Source organism: Rhea pennata, chromosome 4 (genome assembly GCF_028389875.1).
Source record: "Rhea pennata isolate bPtePen1 chromosome 4, bPtePen1.pri, whole genome shotgun sequence".
NCBI classification, from domain to species: domain Eukaryota; kingdom Metazoa; phylum Chordata; class Aves; order Rheiformes; family Rheidae; genus Rhea; species Rhea pennata.
In genome coordinates this window covers 65,488,900-65,513,164 of record NC_084666.1, presented here as the reverse complement: position 1 = coordinate 65,513,164, position 24,265 = coordinate 65,488,900, and the positions used below count along the sequence as shown (strand labels likewise).

The following is a 24,265-nucleotide window of genomic DNA, read 5'->3' as shown; positions in this document are numbered from 1 at the left end:
AACAGGTACTGGCATAAATTGAGAATGACTTCATCAAAATCATGGTTAATAACTGCAGAATAACATATCTTTGTCCATAACTAGCTGAATCCATTTGAATATTACACAGCCAAGTATACTAAAGGCAAGCTAGGGGTTTTGAGCTCTAGTTTGGACCATAAATGAAAGAGGAAAAAAAATACTTTAATAGTGTTTTTATACAAAGGTGCTAATAAGCATCCTGTGTTACTTAACGTAAAAGATGCCTTCTCATATGGCAGATCTGCTGCCTATGTGCATTCAGTCATCTCTGCTGAAGTGTGTGGGGGAAAAAAAGCTACTGCTTTTTCTTCCTGTTAGTTGCTGGTTAAATGCTATCTTCAGATGAAATCCCATTGAACAATCAGTGAAGAATACCCAGCCGTCACAGAGTGACCTTACTGTCCTATAAATAAATATCTGTGGATGGCTCCTATAGTGATAAAAATCATGTATTATCAGAGCCTCTTTCACCTGCCTGAAAGAGAGAAGGTCACTTGTGATGCTAGGTGGTTACACAGTTTTTCGACCTTGAGCACAGTTCATCCTTCATGCTAACAAAGACATAGAAGGGCAAATAATTCTATGGCTAAGTAACCACTTGTTCTTAATTCTGCCAGTAGGATAACCAAAATATATTCAATCTAGTTTATGGTTATTTTGGTGGAATAACCTGAAACTGATTACAGACTTGGCAGATCTTTTATTCAGTTGGATATCTAAGATAACTGTGGTCGTGTAGCAGAATGAAGTGTGCAAATTCAACCCTCTCACGAAGAGATACAGTGAAAAATTTCTGATTTGTCAAGGAGAGGCAGGAAGTGCTTGTTTTCATAGTTAGGATGATCTGGAAGTTTGCTCTAAACTCCATATTCTGTCTTAATTTCTGAACATCTGTCTTGTATATACGTAGTTGTCTTAAGCGAAGCAATGATGGTAAACATGTGCAGCATGAGATAGTAAATGCTTATAGAAATTGAAGAGAATGAACAGCTGTGTTCCATTTATAATTTAAATGCACTATCTTCCTAACTTAGAAAGTCCACTTTACATCTCTGAATGGTCAGGGCTGAAGTAGTTAATCTACATGTGGAGTATCTGCATGATCCTCTACAGCTTTTGCCAAGTAAAACGCAAGTGTAGACATCACCATGCACAAGTTAAAAAGAACAAAAGCTTACGTAAAATGCTGTTTTGGACCACCTGGCCATGCTACATAGCAAAGAGTTCTCCCAGGCATCACCTTGGTTATGGAGTAGAGGCACTGGGGAAGGGCCAGCAGAACAGCCAAAATCCATATGCTTCCAATGACAACCTTGGTAGCAGTTGCAGAGAGTCTGGGTTTCAGGGGATCAATAATGGCCATATACCTGTAAAAGAAAACAGAAACCTTTGCATGAGAAACCTTCAGTGATAAGCCTATATCTAGAAGCCACCAGAGCTTAGGGTTGGGTAGGGGATATAAACTGATATTTGTCATCCTGTAGCTCTGGTGGAATTGTGCTCTTTGGTTGGTACAGCTCCCATGAAGGAAGTGCTGGAATAAAACAAAAGCTCACTGAGTATTAATTTAAAGTTAGGGGGCACCTTGTTCACTATGGTATATCAGTGCAGCAACTATTTCACAAGAAGCTAGTTAATCCTGTCAGAGAAGAATCTGATTCAAAAGCATCAAAAGCATACATGTGTATAAAGCTCTCAGTTCTATGTTCTGAGGTAGGATAGCATTAGTTTTGATTCACTGTGATTGTATTGGCAAACCATGCGTGCTGATAGCTTTTGAACATGAGAATAATCAGTAACAAGGTTACTCTGAGTCATTACAATTTTAAAAAGCATGGTAAAAAGAGCAACAGGAAGGCACCAAGACAGGCAGTAAGGTAAATCCTACTTTCTATCTTTTGATCTCTGTGTAGATTCAAAACACTGAATTAACAGCTTGTCCATGAACTTCCCGGATCGCTCCATTTTGTTTCGTTTATCAAGGATCAAACTGTGACTTATAAAGTCATTGTTAGTGTTAACTAAATTGGAACAGAATTCACAATTGTCTTTCACTGCTAATTAGAATGCTGCAAAGTACCTGCCATAATTACATTTAAAGAAATTTTTGTACTTTTGTAAAGCCACTGAGGTGCTGGATATACCTGTATTATGCTACCAGTGTAACATACTGAATTATCAACTGTATGTTCTCTAATTTGACATCCTAATGTTTTACAAAACTAACCTAAATTATTATTTATATTGATATTTTACTTCAGATCCAGAGGATTCTCAAAGCATATTAAAAAAAAATCATTTTGTAAATGATTGAAATGCAGCAGTCTTTGTGAGGTAATGTAGGAGTTAAAGAATCAGCAATTTAAATCAACAAATTTCCTTGGAAGTATTCAGGGGGTCTTTACTTAAGACATTGAAGATCAGCCCTTCTGCACACATTGGTAGCACTGACATTCTGCCCTGGGGTTTGCCAAGCCATCATGTTTCTGAAATTATTATTAGAATAAGAGTGTTGTAAGAAGCTCCTCAGGAACAACCAGGGTAAGTCAAAAGGAAGTTAACAAAATTGTGTTGTTGTATTCTGTGTTTCCTTGTGTTGTTTATTTTCACATTTGTGAAAACTCTGAAGCAGACAGGCAGCACAGACGAATATGAAGAAACAACTTGAATATTCTACTTCTGAGAGTTTTTACAAGTTCCTAAGAGAATGTCTGAATCAGTTTCAACAGTTTTTCATCAGTCACAGGGATTAATACTAACTTGTAAAGAAGCAAGCTCATTACCAAAGAATAGTTACTACCTATATACATCCACTGTCTTTCACAGTACATATGCCTAGTCATCTGATCATCTTTGAGAAGATCATTGAGGCAACTCAGTGATTTCCTAAAGGTCCTTTTACTTATGACTTTGTCTTTGCTTTTATTGTAGGCCTTCAATTTTCATGCCTGACAACTGTCATTTTCTATGACCATTTCAGGTGTTAAATGCAGATAGAACATCAGACCACACCTATTCCAGCTGATAGGTGTTTAAGAAGTATTTACGTAAGGTTCCACTACTGTTTACCTCCTTGTATTGTGTATCTTGCTCTTCATCTGCTCTTCATATACATTTCCTCCTCATATAAAGATAGATTGGGATAGATTCAGAGATAATTTTCCACTTTGAAGATTACACAGGCAATTATAGGCATTATAGGGCAAGACTCTATGCTGAAGATACCATATAGTGTGAAAAAAAAATCACTGTTTCATAAACATGTATATTTTGTGCTTTTATTGAGACTTTTAGTATTGCTGAGAGGCTTAAATTATCAAATGAATTTACTTTACACTCACAAAAAATGAGTTGTTTTGTATGTAAATAGGTATGAGTTAGTAGATTCTCTTCTGAAGTGATGCTTGTTTGTGATTATTGTTGTTTTTCTTGTACATGTCCTTGGGGCATTTGTATATCATAAAATATTTGAAGCCATTCATGATATTTACTTTTCGCATTCTCATCTTCTCTCGTTTTTAGATCATGAATACTCTTCTTACATTTTTAGATGACTGATTGTGTTTAGGCTTCCAAATACGTATGCTTTGCTAGATTTTTAACCAGAATTTGAATTGAAATCCTTGGAATTCAGTAGAAAAGCTGCCATCAGTTTGAATTAATCATTTTTTGGATGAATAAGTACTGCTGCAACTAGAAGAGTTGTATTCTTTTAAAAAAACAGAAGGTGTGGCTTGTCTGATTTGTTACTATATGCACCTAGGCTCTAGGCAGACTTGCCCAAGACTTATAGGCACAGGCATTAGGTACAACACCATAATAATAAAAATAATCTTCTTAAGAAAAATATGTGCAAATAATCTTTTGCATCAATATTTAACTGCTAGGGCAAACAAATTTCATTCAAGATATTCCTACTGGTTGGAAATTTCACACTTGGGCAATGGGTAATTGTACAATGGATACTTGTTTTATAAAAAATAACTCATTTTCTGGTTAACTATCAAATTCCATCACTCTGGTATTTGGCCCTTGGTAAACATGGTAACTAAAATAATACCTAGATCATTTAAATGCTGTTAGAAACAGACCGTGAATTAAAACAGCTTCAGTTCTGAATCATCAATTTCCATATTTAGAATTTCAGGGCTTTTATTTTCTATTGTTTTTACTGTATTCGTATCTTTCACTTTCAGAGTAGTTAGTTCCCCTCTCATTTACCTGCTGTTTGTGTTTCAGCTAAAACCGGTGCTTTTGGTATTACATATAAACTGTGAAATAGCTCTGTTTTTGTAGTTTTGGATATTTTGTCCAGATAGAATAGCAAATCTAATGAAAATATAAATGAATTGGATTGTCATTCTCTACCCACACTTCCCTTCCTCTCCAAAGATTAAGTAGAACATGGTTATGAAGATAACCGTGTAGTCATGAGTTCCGTCTATTAAATTAGCTTGAGTGTGAGTTGCCAAATGTTATCTAAAATGCTTGATGATCTGTACCCATAGTAGGTGATAACCCATAAACAAGTTGTCATTTTTCATATGCTTGTGAGACTTTTAGGGCATCTCCTAGCTTGGAATCTTTCTTTTCAATTGCTGATTTTCTTCAGGCTGTACATTGACATTATTTTATGTTCTATTGTCAGTTTTCTATTGCATTCATATTTTTCTTATACTCAGTAATATTATTCTTATTCCCATTAGTTTCCAGCAGTAATTCTTCCAACTGAGATAAAATTCTGTTTCTATATCTCCCTGTCTGGTGACTACCTTTTAATAGAATGGATTGTTTGTGTTTTCTAATGACTCAGAACTGTGCTGATGGAAATACTAACTATTAGCTATCTGTGTGAGATAAGTCAAAGGGCATGGATCAGTAAAACAGCAAGCTGCCTGCCTTTCATGTTGAAATTTGAGTGATGAGCCAGCATCTTAACTTCTGCACAAAATAGATTACAAAACTGTAGGAGGCAGTTCATTCTAATAAAAAAAAAAATGGGAATAAGATGGAGGGACCTTGACTATTCCCTGAATAATGCCTTTGTACAAGAAGGATTCAGTTCATCATTTATGGTATTGACAACTCTTTGCTGCTGAACCTTTGACAACAAAGTTATTCATTCTAATTTGTCAGTATGCTTGCAATTAAGATAATATATCTAACATATTTCCTAGGTGGCTTTTCTCAAAACCAAAATTGCTTAATTAAGATAGTAAGATATTGCTTTTTCATTTTGTTAAAATTGCTTTGATATTGTCATGTAAAATTGGTAACACTTTTCTAGAAAAGTCATCATTACCATAATCAAAGATAGTGGAAAGTATGGAATTACTCTCAGCTGCAGGTGCTTGCTGCAGTGTTCTATTCCTTAAAGATTGGCTTTTTTTTTTTTTTTTTTTTTTTTTTTTTTTATCTACTGAGGTCAGAACAGATCTACTTTTCTTGAGACCTGCTCAGTTTGGCCAGAATCCGCAATTTACTGTTTCATAGTTGTTTGTTAGCTTCACCAAATCAAAAAACGTCTATCTGTTTTCCCCAAACCATAATAGGAGATGGTCCTGATCTGAATAACATTGATGAACTCTCTAAGCTGCTGGTTTTAACAATGGCATGATCATGTACTGTCTGTTGGCATTGGTGTATAGCACTCTGCTTGCTTGTTACAGCTTGTAAGTAACATAAAAGAGACAAATAGCTGCTAAGTGGTATAAAAGCCTCCTAAGTTTGTGTGTTACAGACCTGAACAGTATGTTTGGAGACATAGGACCAAGCTATGAATCTCACTTCTAGGCATGTGTTTATGATGTTGAGATGATAGATTATTAATACATTATCTCACCTGTAGTAAAACAGGAAAGAAAAAGGAAAAAAACATTTTCTTGTTTCAAATATGTAGGGTTAAGTCATCTTACCACATATTCTAAAACTGTGAAAGAACGAGTAAATACCAGTAGCCTTATCCTATGTACCTCAAAATATCATGAAATTGGAAATGTGTTTAAAACAGGCTAGATCATGTTCTATGAGAAGTTCAACTTGGTCCATTTAAAGCTTAAGAGCTTGTTCAGAGACTGGAAAGAAAAAAAAGTAAGGATAAATCCTAACATCTTTTTATAAAATATTGTAACTTGACTAATACAGACATGAAAATCACTTGCCTTTAACATGTTTAGCAAATTGTAGCAAAACTGCATAGAATATTTTTAAAACAACACCATGCTCAAAATTGAATTGTACAGATGCCCATCTGGAGACACAGTTGGAACCCTTTAGTCATCCCAAGTGTTTTGTTTCACCTGCTGGCAGTGTGTTTGTAAATTCAAATAGGGGGAAAAAACATCAATTCATTCCCAAATTGTAGCAGGAAATTGGGACTTGACAGAGGAAGAGACTGAGGGAAAATTGTAATGGTTGCGTATAAGCGTCTTGTCAACACGAGACGGAAGAGTGTATTTCATTCATGAATACACAGATGCTGTTATTCCCTCAGAACAGAAGCTGTTTTTGATACATTGTCTCCTACTTTTGCATTTGGAATCAGCTGGTAATTAAAAAACTTGAGTGGGGAAAATACTATGATTCTCTGCCCTGGATTTAAAACTTTGCTGTGGAAAATCTTATAAAGTGTGTCTGTAATGTGGTTACGGTAGACCACAGAAGATGGAATGAACTGTGTGATTTTAGGAGCATTTTTAATTGAGAAACACAAAGTTTTAGTTTTTGATTTGTATTCAATCGCTGAGACTGTCTATGGGAAGTGTGGCTATGGGCATATTTGTAGTATTATCTCTGATGGTTGTGAACAACCCTGGATTTTGTGGCCAGAAGGATCTGCAGTGAGCAAGGTTATGGTTGTGCCACAGTCTCTTTAAAACTAGTGGCGTAAACGAGGAGCATATAGCAGTGATAGGTGAATGCAAAAAAGCACACTGGTTTTGAGAAACCAATATGCTGTATCCTATAGGGATTAATCAGTCTTGACTCACCCTGGGGCACATATGCTACACTTAGGGACTGGCAGACCTGCCTTGAGCAGGAGTTAACACTGTACCTTGTCCCTTTTTTTAAGATTAGGACTAGGCTGCCCATGTGTCGAGGACTTTGCTATTCCAGGACCTATTGCAAATCTATTAATAGAAACCTTTAAACAGGGAAACTGGAATTCTGCAGTATGGCTGAGTTCTCATAAAAAGTACAGTGCTGTCTATTGAGGAACCTGTTGGTAGTGGGCAAGATTTTTATAAACATGTAACTGATTTGGAGCAGTAACTAGTATGCTGTAACTGTGAATATTCATAGAAAATGAATGATTGATGAACTCATCATGCCTATGTGACTCCCCTTGACAGAAGGGCCTCTGTTTCCTCCTACTGTTTGAATTTGATCTACCTGGGCTATTGAGGTCCAATCTCTGTGCACATTCTGCAAAACGGCTCTATCTGTCGATAGACTACTCCATTACAGTAGAACACAGACCCATTACACTTGTTCTTTATCTTTATAGGTGTGCACATCATTGTGGTGACAACATTTTTGCTTTACATTAATGATTTTTTTCATACTGGGGCAAAGACAAATTAAAATCATTCACAAATACCATCAAAATCAGGGGATTTTAATATGGAATGTTCATTGGAAAGTTCCAGTTTTGATGCCTAAAATTGATTTTTGTGACCAAATTTTTGAAAGCTCATTTTAAAGCTTTTGGCTCAATCTATATTCAGACAGCTGAGTATAATACAAAACATCCAGTCTGAATAAGCCAAATATGAGATGTACCTAGGTTCTTGTCTTGCCACAGAACGGTGGGTTACAGGTATTTGGAAATTAATTTTATTTCAGGTAAACACAAATATTGTGGATGACACAAATTCATCTGTTGGCTGGTAGATCAAGTGGGTATACATGCATATATATATATATATATATATATATATATAATTATTCAAGGAAAAACGAAAACAAAAACAAGCCTTTAGCTGTGTTTCTTTGACAAAATACTGCAGTTTACATTATGTAAATCACTAGCAAATCTTTTAATAGTTTTCATTAAACTATAGGTAAAGGTACTGAGAAAATGTATTTAAGGCTAGCTAAGACATGGTCTAAAATGAACTTCACTTCTGAACATGTAGCTTAAACTTGACAGATGTTGTTTCCTGCCTTAGACATGAAGGCTTGGGGCTAGGCACTGCTGTAAATTTTGCTTATACTCCTTGAGAGATTGGCTTATCAACCTCATTTTTTCATCACATCTTTTGTAAGCAGCTTGTTAAATGGAAGATTTGTTTAGTTCAAAACAAAAGGAAAGGATTATCTGTTATGCCATTTATTCTCAGACTGACCCTGTTATCAACAACGTGACTCTGACATGAATTCTGACAGAGACATGATTCTGTCTGTGCCTGCTCATTCTGAGCTTGTACCACAGCAAGATAAGGATTACTTCTCCTATGTTTCTGGCAGACTGGACCCTTTAGACATTGGATCAAGATGCTCTGCATAAGCTATTTCACTCTTTTTCTCAGAATGAAAAAAGAGAGAATTGCCAACCCATGAAAATCATGTTGGCCCCCAGGACATGTGGTTGACTTACGAATGACATTTCAGAACAGAGTTCTTAACATTTTGCCTTTTGATTTGTGAGCCCTTAAGGCTCTCCTGTTCAACTTTTTCTTTCCAAATTGTGAAGAGTTAATGTTTTCTTTAGAGGGCAGCCTGTATACTTGAATCCAGAAATATCAGTGTGATTCATGTTAAAATACAAACAGAACACCGAGAATGAGGAAGAAGATTCTCATTTGAATTCTATGTTGGTTAGCAAAATAGTAGTATTTTTAGAAGTATATTTTCGACTATGTTTTTCTCTTCCGGACATGCAATGACGAAGGCTGATACAGTATTATTAAATCATCCATTAGAGGGGAAAGAGAGCTGTGTTGAACTATAATTTGGGAATATGGCAGGTAGAGTTTTGCATACAGTTACGTGACACCAGAGGCAAATAAAACTAAATTACAATAAAACAGCATCTTGTGAAAAAAGGCATATTGAGGGTACTAGAACTCCCTTTACCCATTTCTCTGGATGAAAAGGTTCTGAGGTATGAGGGGGGGATTTTTCTGGGGAATGTGTCTAGTAAAACACAAGAAGTCTGCAAAGATCTATCTGGCTTTTGTTTTTTTCCCATCCATATGTCTGCCTCTGTCTGTCTCTCTCTCTCTCTCTCTCTCTGTGTGTGTGTGTGTGTGTGTGTGTGTGTCTGTGTCTGTCTTCAGTGTAAATTCTGTCCTCTTTTCCCTTCACATGGAAAGCATTTTCTTTGAGGCACTGGAGTTTGAGGGAAGGGGTTGAAGAGGCCAAAGGCTGAAGGCCTGTTTGAGCTGAGCTGTCTGCATGTGATGGCAGCTGTCTGCATGGTGGAGGTTTCCTCCCTGTGTTTCTTCAACTTCCTTTGTGCGTTGGTGAGCCAAGCATAGAAAACTTGGAACTAAGCGCATGTACAAGAGTATAAGTATCAGTGTTCATGTTCATGGTGTACATTTTTTCCTGACACCACTAGTATATGACCACAGCACGTTCATGCCCTTTCCACTTTCTATTTGAAGTGATTAGTTCATATACACATCTCCCTATACTTCAGAGTATTCTGAAGTACACACAGGATAGGTAACTCTCAGGCTATTAACTCCCAATTCAGATAATGTTATTCTACAGCAAAAGATGCTGGAGTACAGTTTGGCATGAATATTGGTTTTGAAATATTTATGGCATATGAAGGCCTTGAGCCATTTGTCCCAGGAATAGAAACTCATGCAGAGACAGATGCCAAAATGTATCCCACTGGAAAGATAACACATTTTTCTAGATGTATGTGTATACTGGAAGTCTAAAAAAAAAATAAGGTGAGGAAATTAAAATTGCAAATTTTGAATATGGGTATTTTGTGTAATAGGCATACCAGAAACTACATAGAAGGAATGCAGCCAGTGGGACATCATAACATTAAGGGTCCTATAAAAGGAGGAGTAGATCATGCCAGAGGAGGAATAAAACTGAATTTTAAATATAGTTTAAAATCAGGGCAGATAAAGAAAAAAAAATAGATAAACAATATAGAATTTTATGGTTTGAAATTCCAGTCATGAATAGGAAAAAATAAACTTTTAGAATTATACATACAGCTAATTGGTAAGAGTAATGGTGACATGCCAAGGGAAATGAGAAAGGCTATGAGAGCAGATAGATAAGGAAGTTTGTTAAAAAGAAATGAGAAGGGCAGCCAAAAAGCAGCAGAGACTGTACTGTTATGACTCAGTCTTATTCTGAAATATGGAGATTTTATATTTGTCTAATATTTTGTTAGTGAAGATTAATTTGATTTTGAGTTTGATTTGTGTTAAACAAAGTGAGTATAAGTATGTTGGGGAAAGAAAGGTAGGGCCCATGGATCTTGGGTTCTCTTTCTGATTCTGGTGTAGATTGTTTGGTTCTTTGATTTTTTTGTTTGATTCTGTCACTTTTTTGTTGTTGCAAATTTTCAAAAAAATCCATCAGGTTTGAATGTTGTAAAGGTTTGTCACCAATGTAGTGCTGTGCTGTCATACTAAACAGAGGTGTGTGGGTTAACAGAAGTGAGACTGCTAATATAACTATCTCTTAGCTCTAATTTTAATAGTCTTATTCCTCCTGAAAATATAGTTGCAGATAAAGTTCTGTGGAAGAAACACAACATAGAAAGTTTCATAATGGATTTGTTGGACTAGAGAATTAAATAGTTCTGTACCTTCCTACTGAGCAGGAAAAAAAGAATTTAATATCATCAGAAGGACCAGAAAAAAGGAAAAAGACGAAATTATTATTGAAATTGTAATGGGACTTCGGGACATGATTGAATCTGAATTTAGAAAAATAGTGACTTTGATTAACTTCAAATCAGAATTTTATTCTGTGATGACTTAATATTTGTGGCTCACTGAGGCAACAAATTGTAACATCTCCAGAATTTGTATCAGCACAATCAGATATCTAAGATATGAGGAAAGTTCCCTGATTTAAAAAAAAAAGATAAGAAAAAGGTGCATGACATTGGAATTCCCTAGATTAATTTTATCATTCTTATATTTCAATAGTTTTGACTCTGCAAGTAGCTGAACTGAAAAATAGGCTGGGATTTTTGTAGAGTTAGAGGGTTAGGATAGATCAGTAATATCTGGCAGAATCTGATCATTAAAAATGGTTAAGCCAATTTTATAGTTTTTTTTTTCATGATAATTTTTAAAGAATTTTTACTTAAGATTTTTCTTTGATACCAGCACCCCATTCTGATGCTATTGTGTTGAGCTATGCTGAATAGCAGTAAGCCAATAAGCTTTGGAGCCCTTGTAGGTTGTCTTACAGTGATGCAGAATTTTTGTGGATCCTAAATGTGATTTTGTTTATGCTTATGTGATATATTGGTGTATGTATGTCAGTCTTGAGAGAGACACTTAAAAAGCACATGGAAACTATTCTTCAAGGAGTCTTGCAAACTAAATGTGTGTCTGGTCCTGGAAAGCTGTGTAATCTATGAAGAGTAAAGAAGGCACAAAAATAATATTGCAGAGACATTTCCGTTACTTTTTCGTATAAAGAGCTATAATACCAATGTGGTAGTTTCCAAACCAAAAGTTTGCTTACATGCCAGGCAGAAAAGGTAAAGAGAACTTAAAGATGTGAATAAGATTGGCAACTTCTGACTGTCACCATTAAGATACCTAGTTTAATTTCAGAGCAGTAATTCTTGCATAAACTTGATGAAATATGGAATTCATTATGGAATTCCCTAAGAGAACAATAACTGAGAAAGCCATACTGCAGATATGATAATAACAGGAAATAAATGCATAAAAATAAACTAAGTGCTCTGCTAAAGGCATGTTATTTAATGTTATATTACTGTCTCCAAACTTCTCTTTTCATCTTCAGATATCTGTAGGGAATTTCTAGGCCTGCACACAGAACAGGTCATATAACAAGGCAATCCTGGGACTGGAAATGAATTGTGAGAACACATGTACCATCATTTTCTGCATACTAGGAACAAGTGGAAAGGTCTGATGGGCCACCAATGGCCAGATCTAGATGACCTAAATTCTGCCTAAGACACTGTGCCTACGGTGTCCAAGTAACTGTACTGACAGCCAATAAAGAGATTCCTAGGTGAAGTTAAGACACATGATCCGTTAGGATCATGTAGTGGCCAGTGGCACAGAGATTTTTGGCTCAAAAACTATCCTGTTTGATATATCTGAGAGTTTTTTAAGAATGTATCCCTGTAAGGCAACTAAATGAAGCATATGGAGCAGTGGAAGCAATGTAGCTGTGGTTCTGTGTAGCTCTGGGCATAAGCTGCAGAAAAGTGAATGAATGCCTATGAAGCAGAACAGCACAAAACCTGTGCTGCTTCTAGCAGCTGAGTTGGCTTGCTTAGAGCTAGTGTGCCATCTCTGCAGTACACTGCAGTGTAGACAGCTTGCATCTTCCAAACAGCATGTTGGAAGAGAAGCAGAAGACAGGAGAAAAAGACCACTAAGAAGGAGGGGTCAGAAATGTTAATAAACCTCCATAAATTTGAGACTGTGTTCAATGACCAGGTGGTCAGACATTGAGTCGTACAATAGTCTTGGATACGTTGATCCTCAGCTCTTGACCTAGCACCTTCCACTGCCAGAAATCATCTACTCCACAAAAGTGTGTGTCAGCCCAATAATTTCACAGTACATGCAGCGTTTACAACATGGCCTCTAGAAACCCATCCACAGAATCAGACATGAAAGGAAATTTGCACTGCCCATGACTCCGCTCAGTGAGATCTGGGATCGCAGTGACTCATTCATATTCTGGGAATGTTAGTATAGTCTAAAAATGACCAACAGAGTATATTGTGACATTTTTAGTGAGTTGCAACCCATGACCTTTAAGCATTTAACATGTGAGTTTCTATTATAAAACCTTCCTATTTGATCCTATTTTTTCAGTTCCCTCAGCTTAGTCTTAGTTTGTAGTTTTGGACTTTTTTTTAGTTATTTGTGAACAGAAACATGTAAGGATAAGTTTACTGGGTCAAACCTAAAGCATAGTGTCCTATCTTAAGCATTGACAGAACTTTAATGCAAGTTGAAGGGCAACCGATGTTTTAAAAAATGTCCATGCTGCAGATCTGTGGTCTGGAATAGGGTAGACTGTACATTCAGGGAGCTTCCCAGCTTAACCCTCTATTTTCGTTTTGACTCTGCAGAAGTGTTCTGCTGAACAGTAGCCAGAAAGTGGTTAAAGGTACAGAACACATCAGGTGTGATTTGAGATATATATATATATATATATATATATGTATATATATAAAAAAAGAATGACACTCTGAATCAGGAAAGATAGATAGAATGTTCCTCTCTTTATTTTAAATGATGCTTGTTAGTACTGCAGAGAGCACACATAAAACCCAGCTTTGACTCTCCTGAGAAAGATTTTGAATTGTCTTTGTCTGGGGGCAAGTGAGCTTAGAAGGTGTGGTGGAGAGGAAACTGATTCCTTCAGGAGATTTTGAGATGAGAAATGTCATCAGACGGAATAACAGCAGTATTTGGTTCACTGCTGCACACAAGTGTTTCATATTGTCAAACCAGTGAAAATATGTCCGGTATATTTATATCTGACCATTGTACTTCAAGCAGCTGGTGTGAAACAGAGCTCTTCTTTACTCACTCTACAAGTGCACCCTTCTCCTTCCCAGGAAACAGTGTCATATAAAACAACTTTGCCTTTGTTTCCAGTTTTCTAGAATATTTAGAAACTTTCCGCATAGTACATACTACACCTCTGTGGGTGATTTTGTCAGAAAATCAAAATACCTTACTCAGAACATCCTAGCAGCTGGGTGGCTAATGACAAGAACCACTGCAATGGTAACAGCTACATCCTCAGCATCCACTGAAAACTTATCTTTCTGAAAATGTCAAACTAGGCGAGAACCTTAAGCTAAACCTGAGTTAGCAACTGAAGAAATCTCTGCCTGGTTTAAAATACAGCTTTATACTGCCTCCTCATTTATTTATGTGAAGTAATAACTGGGAAAAAAAATGCATCACCAGCAGGAGGAGAGTGCTCTGTTGTCATCCTGTCTTCCCTTGTCCCAGGAGCAGAGACGTAGAAGAGCTGTTAAGAATCTCATTTCCTCTTTCATTTCTACTTTATGGAAGAGAAATTCATCCAGCCGAGAATGACACCTGAAATTTCCAACTGAAATTAGCAAGTAGTAGAGCTGAAGAGCATTATTATGACCACAGCAAAGAGAAAGGCACAACAGCATATTTCCTAATCTTTGCACCTGGAAACAAGATATTTATGAAGTTTCAGAAAATAAATTGAACCTCATAAAAGTCCTAACTACCATCAGCTGAAAGTGCTGCAGCTCTGCCAAGTCAATTCAGGCAAGATCTATAACATGATTTTGACATCTGAGAAAGGAGTTCTGTCAGTAATTTCAATGCATTTCTAAAAAGAAGAAAGACCTGGAGTATAAAGCAATCTTACTCTGAATGAAAATTCAGGAATTGCTTGCATTTCTGAAGTTTGTGGAAAGTTAGCTTTCTAATACAGCACAGGTGAAAATAATCATAAAGAAGGGAAAATCTCCTGGGAGAGAGCTACATCAACTTTTGACAAAGGTGGTCCGTTAAAGCACTTCTGTTGGAAATCTGACAAATGTGGCTATCCTTTGCTGTATAGAGACTAAAACTGTCATATTCCATTATTTTCTTTAGCACAAAGGTAATGTTTGTCCCTGCCCTGTTTTCCTTCAATGACAAAGACTGCTTTGCTGCCAGTAATTAGAAAAAACATCAAACACTTGAAACCCTGTAATACCTGTTCTTACCACACTTCTCGGTATGCACAGATGGTAATGTAAATAGTCTGTTTAGTTAAAATCAGGAGGAGGAACAAAGCATCTCAGCGCTGTCTGTGAGAGGAGCTGTTAAAAGCAGAGTCTGAAGTGGTTTCTGAGGAGACAAATGCTTCTGCCAGCTGCAGAAATACAAAGAGGAGGGAAATTTGAAATCCTCTTGCTAAATCTGCAGTCTCTGTAACTCCTCATCAGTATGAATTAGATGACATCGACTGAGGAACAGAGATTACTTTGGCAGATGGAGAAAGCAACACTCAGTAATGGCTGCTGTCATGGGATTAGTGTTAAAAGATGGGAGCACAGAGAGCATCTGAAGTCAAACAGAGAGAGGTGGGGATGTAAAAGAAAGCAAGAGTAGAAGCAATGAAAGGTTGAAGGAGAGGAGACAGACTAAAGACAGGAAGAAAACGGTGCTAGAGAGAGATTTTGAAGAAGCAGACGAATACAGGTGATGAACTATTGAAGAGACTGCCTCTCATCAGTTACTGCATGTTATCTCTGATTTTTGTTTTAGTAGAGAATCTGATCTCAACCTCTCACCATAAAGCTTTTCCTCTTCTTTCTCACCTGTCCACTGCAATCGCTGTCATGGAGTAGATGCTGGCAAAGACAGCTGTGATGGGGAAGAAGTTGTGGAAGCGGCAGTAAGCCTCTCCAAAGTACCACTCGCTATGCAGTGCATAGATGAAGTTGATGAGTGTATTAAAAGCAGCCATGGAGGCATCTGAGAAGGCTAGGTTCACCAGGAAGTAATTGGTCACTGTCCTCATGCGCTTGTGAGCTAGGATGATCCAGATGACAATGAGATTTCCGAAGACAGCCACTGCCACCACCCCGCCATACGCCAGAGACCACAGGGCAATGCGCCAAGATGGTTGCACAAACTGATTGGAGAAGTTGGCTGCTGAGGATACTACAGGAGGAGAAGCATTTCCAGCCAGTGCTCCCTGTGCCTGTCCCCAGAGATCCCCCGACTCAGCAAGGCTCGCATTCCACCTGCTGCTTGTGTTCACACTCCAGTTGGCTGTGGGGACAGAAGTCATCTTGGATGTTCCTCTCCTCTTGCAAGAATAAAAAGATCTCTCCTAGCTCCTCCAAAATTCCCTCCAATAGATAAGGAAAACAAAAAAAGAAAAAAGCAAGTTAGCACAGTAAGACCAGGATGCTGGGAAGGAGGGAGCTGTCTACAAAAGCTTTGGCTGTGCTGTTCAGACCCTGAGGACTGTTGTACTGGCTGGACCAAGAGAGCTACTGCTTCTGGATAGAAGAAAGTCCCATTGCTCAGAGCACAGCCTGCTCTTGCTTTCGGTTTTGCTGAAGGGGATCAGGAGCCAAGGCACGTTTTATAGGCTTGTGAGTTACCAGCGTCATAAGGGGAATGGAGTGATGAGCTCCATCGGCTGGTAAGATAACACCTCTTTCTCTCCCCTCTCCCGCCTCCCTTTTGTTCCATTCATTGTCAGCAGCAGGCACTTTCAGGAGCTGTGGAGAGAGCCTCCAGGAAGATGAATTCTCCTCTCTTTTGTTGTTGGGAGATTTTTTTTTTTAATTTTGCCTTTCTTTAAGTTTCATTCTTGCACTTCCTTTTTAAATAGCTCCTTTGCCCTGTCTTTGCAGGAGTAATTAAATAGCTGAATATTCAAGGCTGAGACTGCTTTTTATTAAAGCTATTTTCAAATAAATTTTTCAGATCCTCTTTTCTGCTACTGTCTATTCATTTAGGACATGTTTTCCTTTTATTCATTGTTAACTACAGATTTGAAATAGTGACCTCTTTCATATAAAGTAATATATCTTGATATTCTCTAATTTCTCTTTTCATTCTATAATATGCTAGTAACATCAAGAAACATCTATAAAATTAAAATGTAATTATTTTTTTTCTTACAGCGCTAACTTTGATGCCTTAAAAAGTCTTTGCATATCCAGCAGATACTGATTTCTGTGTAAACACCATACAGCCCTGTATAAAGATTTTCTTAAATATGCATAAAATAGTAGGCATTTATTTTCTTTGTTTCATTTATTGTCTTTTCAAAAAGCATATATATATATATATACATATATATATACAGAATTCTTCTTACTTTTTGCATTTATTTTACACTAAGTGCTATTACTATTTTGAGTAAACAGTGATTGCTATACCAATATAAAAAAGGTAAATGAGTAAAAGTAATACTTGATTTTTTCACATCCAAGAGATCAATTTTCTTGTTAATTTGTTAACAGCAGCTGGCACAGAGATTGCATGCTATGTGCAAGGGTTGATTGCGAGGGACTTCAACCAGCAGACCTATGTTATTTGATAGGCTGCAGTCTTCGGGGAGAAAATGTGTTTTAGCGCTGATGCTCCATGCTTCAGCAATTTAGAGCTGCTACTTGTCATCAGCAGAGATTTTCTTTTAACTGTATCACAGCAGTGGGAGCTATTTCAATAGCTCTATTAGAAATGACACGTTCTACATTTTTTAAACAAAAGCTTTGCACAAAAATGAAGTATTCCTGTGTATCATTTCCTCCCTACTATATTTAACCTGTGGAAGTGGTGCCTGCACTTTAGTAGTTGGATCTTCACTGCAGTTTCAATTTTGATGACTTTGGCCATTTTTATATGCGTCTTAGGTCTTATTAGCTGACATGATGCCAAGCAGCAGCCCCTCATCTTCAGGCTTAGAAGCTCTGCTGAAATCCAACCTTTGCTACAGCGTATCTAGAACCTATCTGTATGCGGCAGAGCCTGCTCGCGGGGAAACCACTGGATTTAATCCCACAGTTTCCTGTTTTGAGTCCTTCCTCTTCCCTCTGCATCTTCCTTCTTCCTCTCCCTGGAGGTAAGTCTGAAGAACAGTAGTTCACAGGCCATTTCCAAAATAGGTCTTGTGCTGCAATCTCAAGAGATTCCATAGTAAGAAGCACGGAGTCAGTCCTGTAATGTCGTGCTGTAATAAATTGAATCACACTTTAAGTCTGTTCCCAGGGGAATTGTAGGATACCTTTCTCTGCCTTTTGGGCATGAATTGGTGGGGTAGGAGGACTTGGGAAGGCAGTGAAGAATAAGCAGTTGAGTAGTTCTGGTGTGCTCTCCTGGTAAAATCAATGAGTTGCTGGCCAGAGGGTTAGCAACTAGGGCTCATTGCTGCAGCATGTTCTCCAAAATAGACCCAAGGGTTTGGACTGAGAGAATCCCATACCTAGGCAAGAGAGTCTGGCTTATAAGAAAAGATCCAAGTCACAGGCAAAATCCAAGTAAGAAACTGAGTTACCTGGAGTGAAAAAGATTCCTGTGAGTGAAGAATTCAAATGTTGATTCTAGTGCATGAGAAATCCTGGACTTGGTAGTTATAGAGGTGGCTTGAAGACCCAACTCTTAATTCTAGAAGTTTAATTCAAGACTTTCACATGACTGTGAGCCAGAAAGCAGAAACCCAGCCCTGTGCTCTATACCTTTCCACCTTCATCTTCAAACTAGAAACTCCAGCCTGTGTCCTTTCACCATACTGATATGTTTCCCACATTTCCACACCAGGGACCCATGTCCTCATCTTTCATGTTTCTGCTATTTCCACCCAGCTGTCCCAACCTCAGTACTATTAGTCTTTGTCCTCAACCTGAACAGACACGGGACCTGATTTTTTTGCACACAGTACTGCCAAGCATGCAGCAGAGTGGAAATATATAGGAACAACATAATGTACAGAATCTGCTCTGCAGTTACTTTTCTGTATATGAACATGAAGGAGCTGTGTTTGAGCTATCTGCTCTGTGTAGTTCATGGAGCTGCATCCTTGCCATATATGAGACATTCAGATATAGAAGAATGTATATTACAGGATTAATAGGTCCAGACTAAGACCTTTAATTCTTTCCTGTTTCTGCAATGCTGCCTTTATAAACACTTCCATTACTAATTCTATTTCTTCATGGTCTCCATGAAGTAGAAACGAATTCCATCATACATCAGCAAAATCTGTCTCAGTGAGTCCTTCTCATCTTCTTTAGATTCCCCTAAAAAAGAGGCAATATGCAGTAGTTCTGCTCTCTTCGGTACTTTCAAGTCAGTACAAGTCACCATCTCATCATGCAAGCAAAGCTATAGGTAAATTGACTCCTTGAGACTTAATTTAAATAAAAATCAGGAAGATTTTTGTGTTTGTAAAACACCAGCTAGACCACCAATACAGTGCATGACTATAAGCGTCAGCTTCCCAGTGTAGAAATGAAAGTACACTTCCTTCCTCTCTTCTTTGGAGGTACTCTGAGGAAATATTCCATTCATACAAGAAACTTCTTACACACTGTATTCTTCCCCTATCTCCCCTGATGAAGGGAAGAAAAGCTATAGGTTATCATTTGCATGGTTTCCTAATGTATCCATACAAGGAGAACCTGGAGTTTTGCTAGTCCCTTGCTCGGTAAGGTGGGTGTATCTGCTGTGTCTGAATCCAACAGAAGAGATGACTTGAGTGTTTGGGAGCTGGTTAGTGCTGGGAAGCAGAAAACTGAGCAACACAGAGCGAATGCTATTTTGGGAAACATTTATGATTCCTTTTGGGAAGGACTGTAAAAATTTTCTGGAATAAATTCTTCTGTGTTCTGGCTTTCATTCTGAGTAATGCAACTCTAGAGGAGCATTGTGGTAGAATGAACTGAAGCAAAAATAGACAATACTGCCTTCAAAAGTCTGAAGCAGAGAGGTAGATTGGTCTGTCCCTTAAAACTTACCTTTCTAGCATTTAATTTAATTAATTTAGGAAGAGGTTAGGCAGCTGGTGTTTGGCCCTTGTCTAGAAGGGTCAGCTATGCTTCCCTGTCACAATTTATTTTGATACATATCAAAACACTGATCAAAATTCGGTGACATCTTTGGTAAAAGTGTTTTTATTAATAACTTCTGTGTAGCAAAACCTGCCTGATTATGCTGTAGCTGATGCAAAGGAGCAGTACAAAAGAGCAGGATCTGTGTTTCTTGTTCAGTCACTTGCAGAAAGATGCACATAAATGAAATAAGGCAGTTGTAGAGGGTAAGTATTATGGGAACATGTTCTCCTAAAACTGTCATAAGTACCTGATTTCGTATGTTAACTTCTGTCTGTTACAGCTTATGCATATTCACAGTGGAAATTTTTCCTTTACCTCCAGGTAGGACTGTATTTGGTTTTAGAGTCGCTACTTTTTGATCATCTAATTGCTGCTCTCTTTAGCCCTTCCACTGATGAACTACTTTGTGCTTGTACAGTCAGTTGTGGTTACATTTGCATCTATTAGTAGTTCCCCATTCCCAGCTTCACAGAGATACTTAGGCATATGAAAGGAATGCCCCAAGTGTGATCAGGAAAGTAACTTTATCTATAGTTCTTCCTTTGTATTACGCAGCTGGATGCTATATTTTACAGTTCCAGCAAAACCTTTCCTACTGTGCCCAAAGCAGAACCTAAGATCTTGACTTAGCATCTTCACTCTGTTTCCAAGGTAGATTTAGAAATTATTCTGATTCTTTGCTATTTATTGAGAGTATGATTTCATCTTCTACAGGGCTCCGCTGTTGTACTTTAGGTTTCCATCTGAAGTCATTCTTCCACTAAACTCGTCTATGCACTATGTTAGAGAGAACCAGAGTATCAGTGGTAGTGCACAAGTAGGGATTTATAGCAAAAGGGCAGCCAATACAGCAAACCTAGTTAGCATGAAAGCTAACCTACCTCATTGTTAATTACCTGAGTCCTGTTTCAGAGCTGTGGTTCCTTTCTTTTGTGCATAACACTGAGGGTGTTGCTAGGTTTGCTTTTGTTTTTAGATTTGCTTGCAATGAAGACTTAGCCATACAGCCTCATTCCCTGCCTCTTTTCTCCAGCCCCTGGCTGGTGCCACAAAGGATGATTCTTTATCAGCAGCTTTAGTATTCCATTTTTTTTTCTTCAGCGGAGCGCTACTTAACTACTTTGATATCTACTGTTCATCATTTCGTCATGGAAAACTTTAGTTGCAGCAGAAGGATTTTTGCTGCTTAAGGATGCTCAGCACTGTCCTGTTTGTTATGGCTGCTTGTTCTGCTTGTGCTGTTGTTATGAGAATGTCGGCCTCTCTGGATTTTGAATTTTGATTTAATTGTGTTTATCTATGTAGCTTAAAACACAGCTGGAAAACTCAGCTTGACCCTGATTTGTGGTTATTGCTTATGAATGCAAAAGTCATCTTCCTAGCTCCAGTTCAAAACAAGTCAATAGGTTATTAGACAACCTCACAAGCACCTGAGTGTATTGATACTGCAGCAAAGGGATTAGCCAAAACCAGGAATATTGTGTGTGTTTTTTTGTCATAGCTAGATGTGGCAAGAAGTATGGGGAAAATCCAGATCATTTAGTTTTAGGTCTCCCTTAATCCCTTGCCTCCTATCTTTGTGTCTCGGGTATGTGTTCTCTGCATGAATTCCTGATACTGTCTTGATTTTCCAGCAAAAAATCATTAATTTTCTAGTGAAATGCCCTGCAGAGGAACTGTTAGAGTATGTTCCCTATAAAAGAATTAAAGACTCAACCACTTGTCATGTAGACTTATATTTGCTCAGTAATTAAAATCATATTCTAGTACATTAATTGGAACCATACCCTTCCTTTCCTTTTGAGTTGAAGGGCTCCTATATAAGAGAGTAAGTTTTCACAATTGAGAACTTTTACCACATACTGGGAATTAGCAGAGAATAAATCCATTACAAGTGAGGGTTTGGCCCAGCTAAAACCAGAAGCAGATTAGTAGCCAAATATAGTTAGTAACTGCAGCCAGAAATATTGAGGTAGGGAAGTTTCTAGTGTAAATACTTCTACGATCAGAAATAAACTTTAAAACTTATTTTTGGAACATTATTTTGTTGAAAAGGTAACTATCTATGCCTGACTCTCCCCACCTTTCCTCAAGCTGGAGTTGGTGAAAACCTTCCTATTGATTTGCATTTTTGTTAAGCTATAGAAAAGGAACAGTTACAGAAAGTAGGGACTTTATTTACTTTTCTGATTACATTTCTAGCACCCATGACTGAGAAAATGCCACATTCTTTATGCACTTTGTGGGTAGGTCTAATTGATGCTCTGAACTGCATATTTATGACTGCCCTATGCTTTCTTTTATTTGTTTTTTCTTCCTGCTTTTCCTTTTCTTCTCTTTCTCTTTTTCTGCCTTGTTTCTGCTTTGATGTATTTGTGCCAGGTATAATTTGGAATGATGATTATTCTGATATTTTCAGTCTCTTTCGATTTCTTAAATTAGGAATAAATACAAAAGATACAAATAAAATAAATATAGTGAATAATGCTTGTCAAATTTTCTAATAAAAGCTTTCTGACTAAAAAAAATATTCCACAAGTATGACAGATGCCTTTGGTTTGATTTGGTGTAATTTATTTGATTAATGAATTATTTTTTTCTTTTTTTCATATGTTTGAAATGAATTACAATCCAGTTATTCCTGAAAAAAACTAAAAGACGTATCACTACAGACAACTCCTGTGGTGAAGGGTTCATTAAGATGTATGTATGAAAAAATACTGAGAGAATAGCTGTACCAAGACTCATAAAAGCTTTTGATAGGCATGACTGGGGTAGTGTAGTAGGCTTGCATCATCTGTTACTGGCTTCTTGTTTTAAAAAGCTACCAATTCTGCCAACCTCTTTTATTTAAACCAATCTTCTTACTTTAATTACGAGAAAATTGCGAGGTAGCAGGTTTCTTCACTGCGTAGACGTCATTTGCCTGTAGCTGGACTCTAGAAAACCACTTTCTAGAAGCATTTGTTGTTGTAGGGAACTGCTCAAAAAAATCTCTACCTCAAAGCACTTTTATTTTCTCTTTCAAGGGTCTTGTCAGAAGAAGTGCTGACTGAAAGCACTTTCCTGCCTATAGCTCTAGACACTTGTGAGAGGCAGGTTTTATGGCATACTATTTTGATGTGACATACTTTTGTTAAACAAAATGATGAAGTGAGAGTAGAAGTAGCCTCACAGGAGTGTGTAATCTAGCGTAAGACACAAACATACTAACATTGAGCATAATTGAGCACAGAGAATGTCCCAGTGTATTTAGTTGACCAGTATTTTTGTATTTTGAACAAAATGATCAGGAGACTTCCGAAATGTAGCCTTCAGAAATGGGATATTATTTAAAATTATGTAGAAGCAATTCTGTCAAATGCCTATTAGCTTTCAGCATTTTTTGCATCTTTTTCTCAATGTGAAATAATAATTTAACTTGATCAGTTTGGGGGATGGGGAATTGATAAGATGCTGAGGAAGACTTGAGGCATTCCTTCATTTTTGGCAATGTAAGGCTGCTGAGGGCATGTTATCATACTTAATACTTGATCTCATTTCTGGCGTATCTGCAACTGTTAAGTTTCTCGCTGCATAGCTATCTGGTTATTTCAAAGGCTTTTTTATAACTTTAAAAAATACCTTTTGAAGCTACATAAAAGATAAGGATATGAAATTGTTCTCCCACTGTTACTTCCATGGGAGATATCTGCCTTGTTGCCTTTGGTAGGACTCGTTTCTTTAATATTTTGCAAAAAAATAATTTGCTATCTGTGTTGGCTCTGCCTTTATTAACTACCTGGGAGCCTAGAGATTCTGTGGTCCTCTTGTGAGTGAGCGAGACCGCACAATTGGAGTCAATGGCTACTTTAAAGTGTGTATCTTTCAAATCCCAAATCATGACCTTACATCCTAGTAGATAGTGTGCATGAGTCCTAGGGAGTGTCTTTCCTGCAAGAGATGTCACTGTGCTCCAATTTCCTAAAGTGTGGAGGATGTTCCAGCAGGCACATCAAACTCAGAAGAAAGCCACTATAATGTTAACAAATCATTATTAGCCATTTAGTGCGAAACTAGGCTGGGCACAGTTCACAGTCGCTTATGAGTTGGTGCTTATTTAGAATCACATATGATTGCAGTGATGTGTAACATAGGTTTGATTTATAAAATCTGAGAGTAGGCATAAGAGTCTAGATATTCTTTTAAGAAAATATGATGATCATTGGAATTCAGTAAGACTTTCTTAATTGACCTCATTGCTCCTTGAATTGAAACCTAAATAAAAGTGACCAGATTTCAAGGGCTGAGGAGGTGTTACAGTTCTCTGCCCCATGTGTCCTGTTAGTGATAGAATATTGTATATTTTGCCTGGAATTAACTATATGAGTAAGAAAGTAATAGAACAATGTGGATTCAAAGGCATTCAAGAGCAGTGGTACTGTGCTTTCATAGGTACTTCGTGGAAACGCAGAACTCGTTGATACCGTAGTTACT

General features: G+C 37.4%; 1 protein-coding gene across 1 annotated transcript in view; it reads right to left on the bottom strand.

Annotated features, from left to right (window-relative positions):
* TACR3 (tachykinin receptor 3) overlaps nucleotides 1-16,011 on the bottom strand; it is a 32,577-nt gene extending 16,566 nt beyond the window's left edge. The window contains exons 1-2 of the mRNA XM_062574916.1: nucleotides 15,536-16,011; nucleotides 1,200-1,388 (exon numbers count right to left, since the gene is read on the bottom strand). Of these exons, the coding sequence (XP_062430900.1) occupies nucleotides 1,200-1,388; nucleotides 15,536-16,011 (665 nt within the window). The remainder of the gene's footprint in view (nucleotides 1-1,199; nucleotides 1,389-15,535) is intronic.
* Between the last annotated feature and the right edge of the window lie 8,254 nt (nucleotides 16,012-24,265).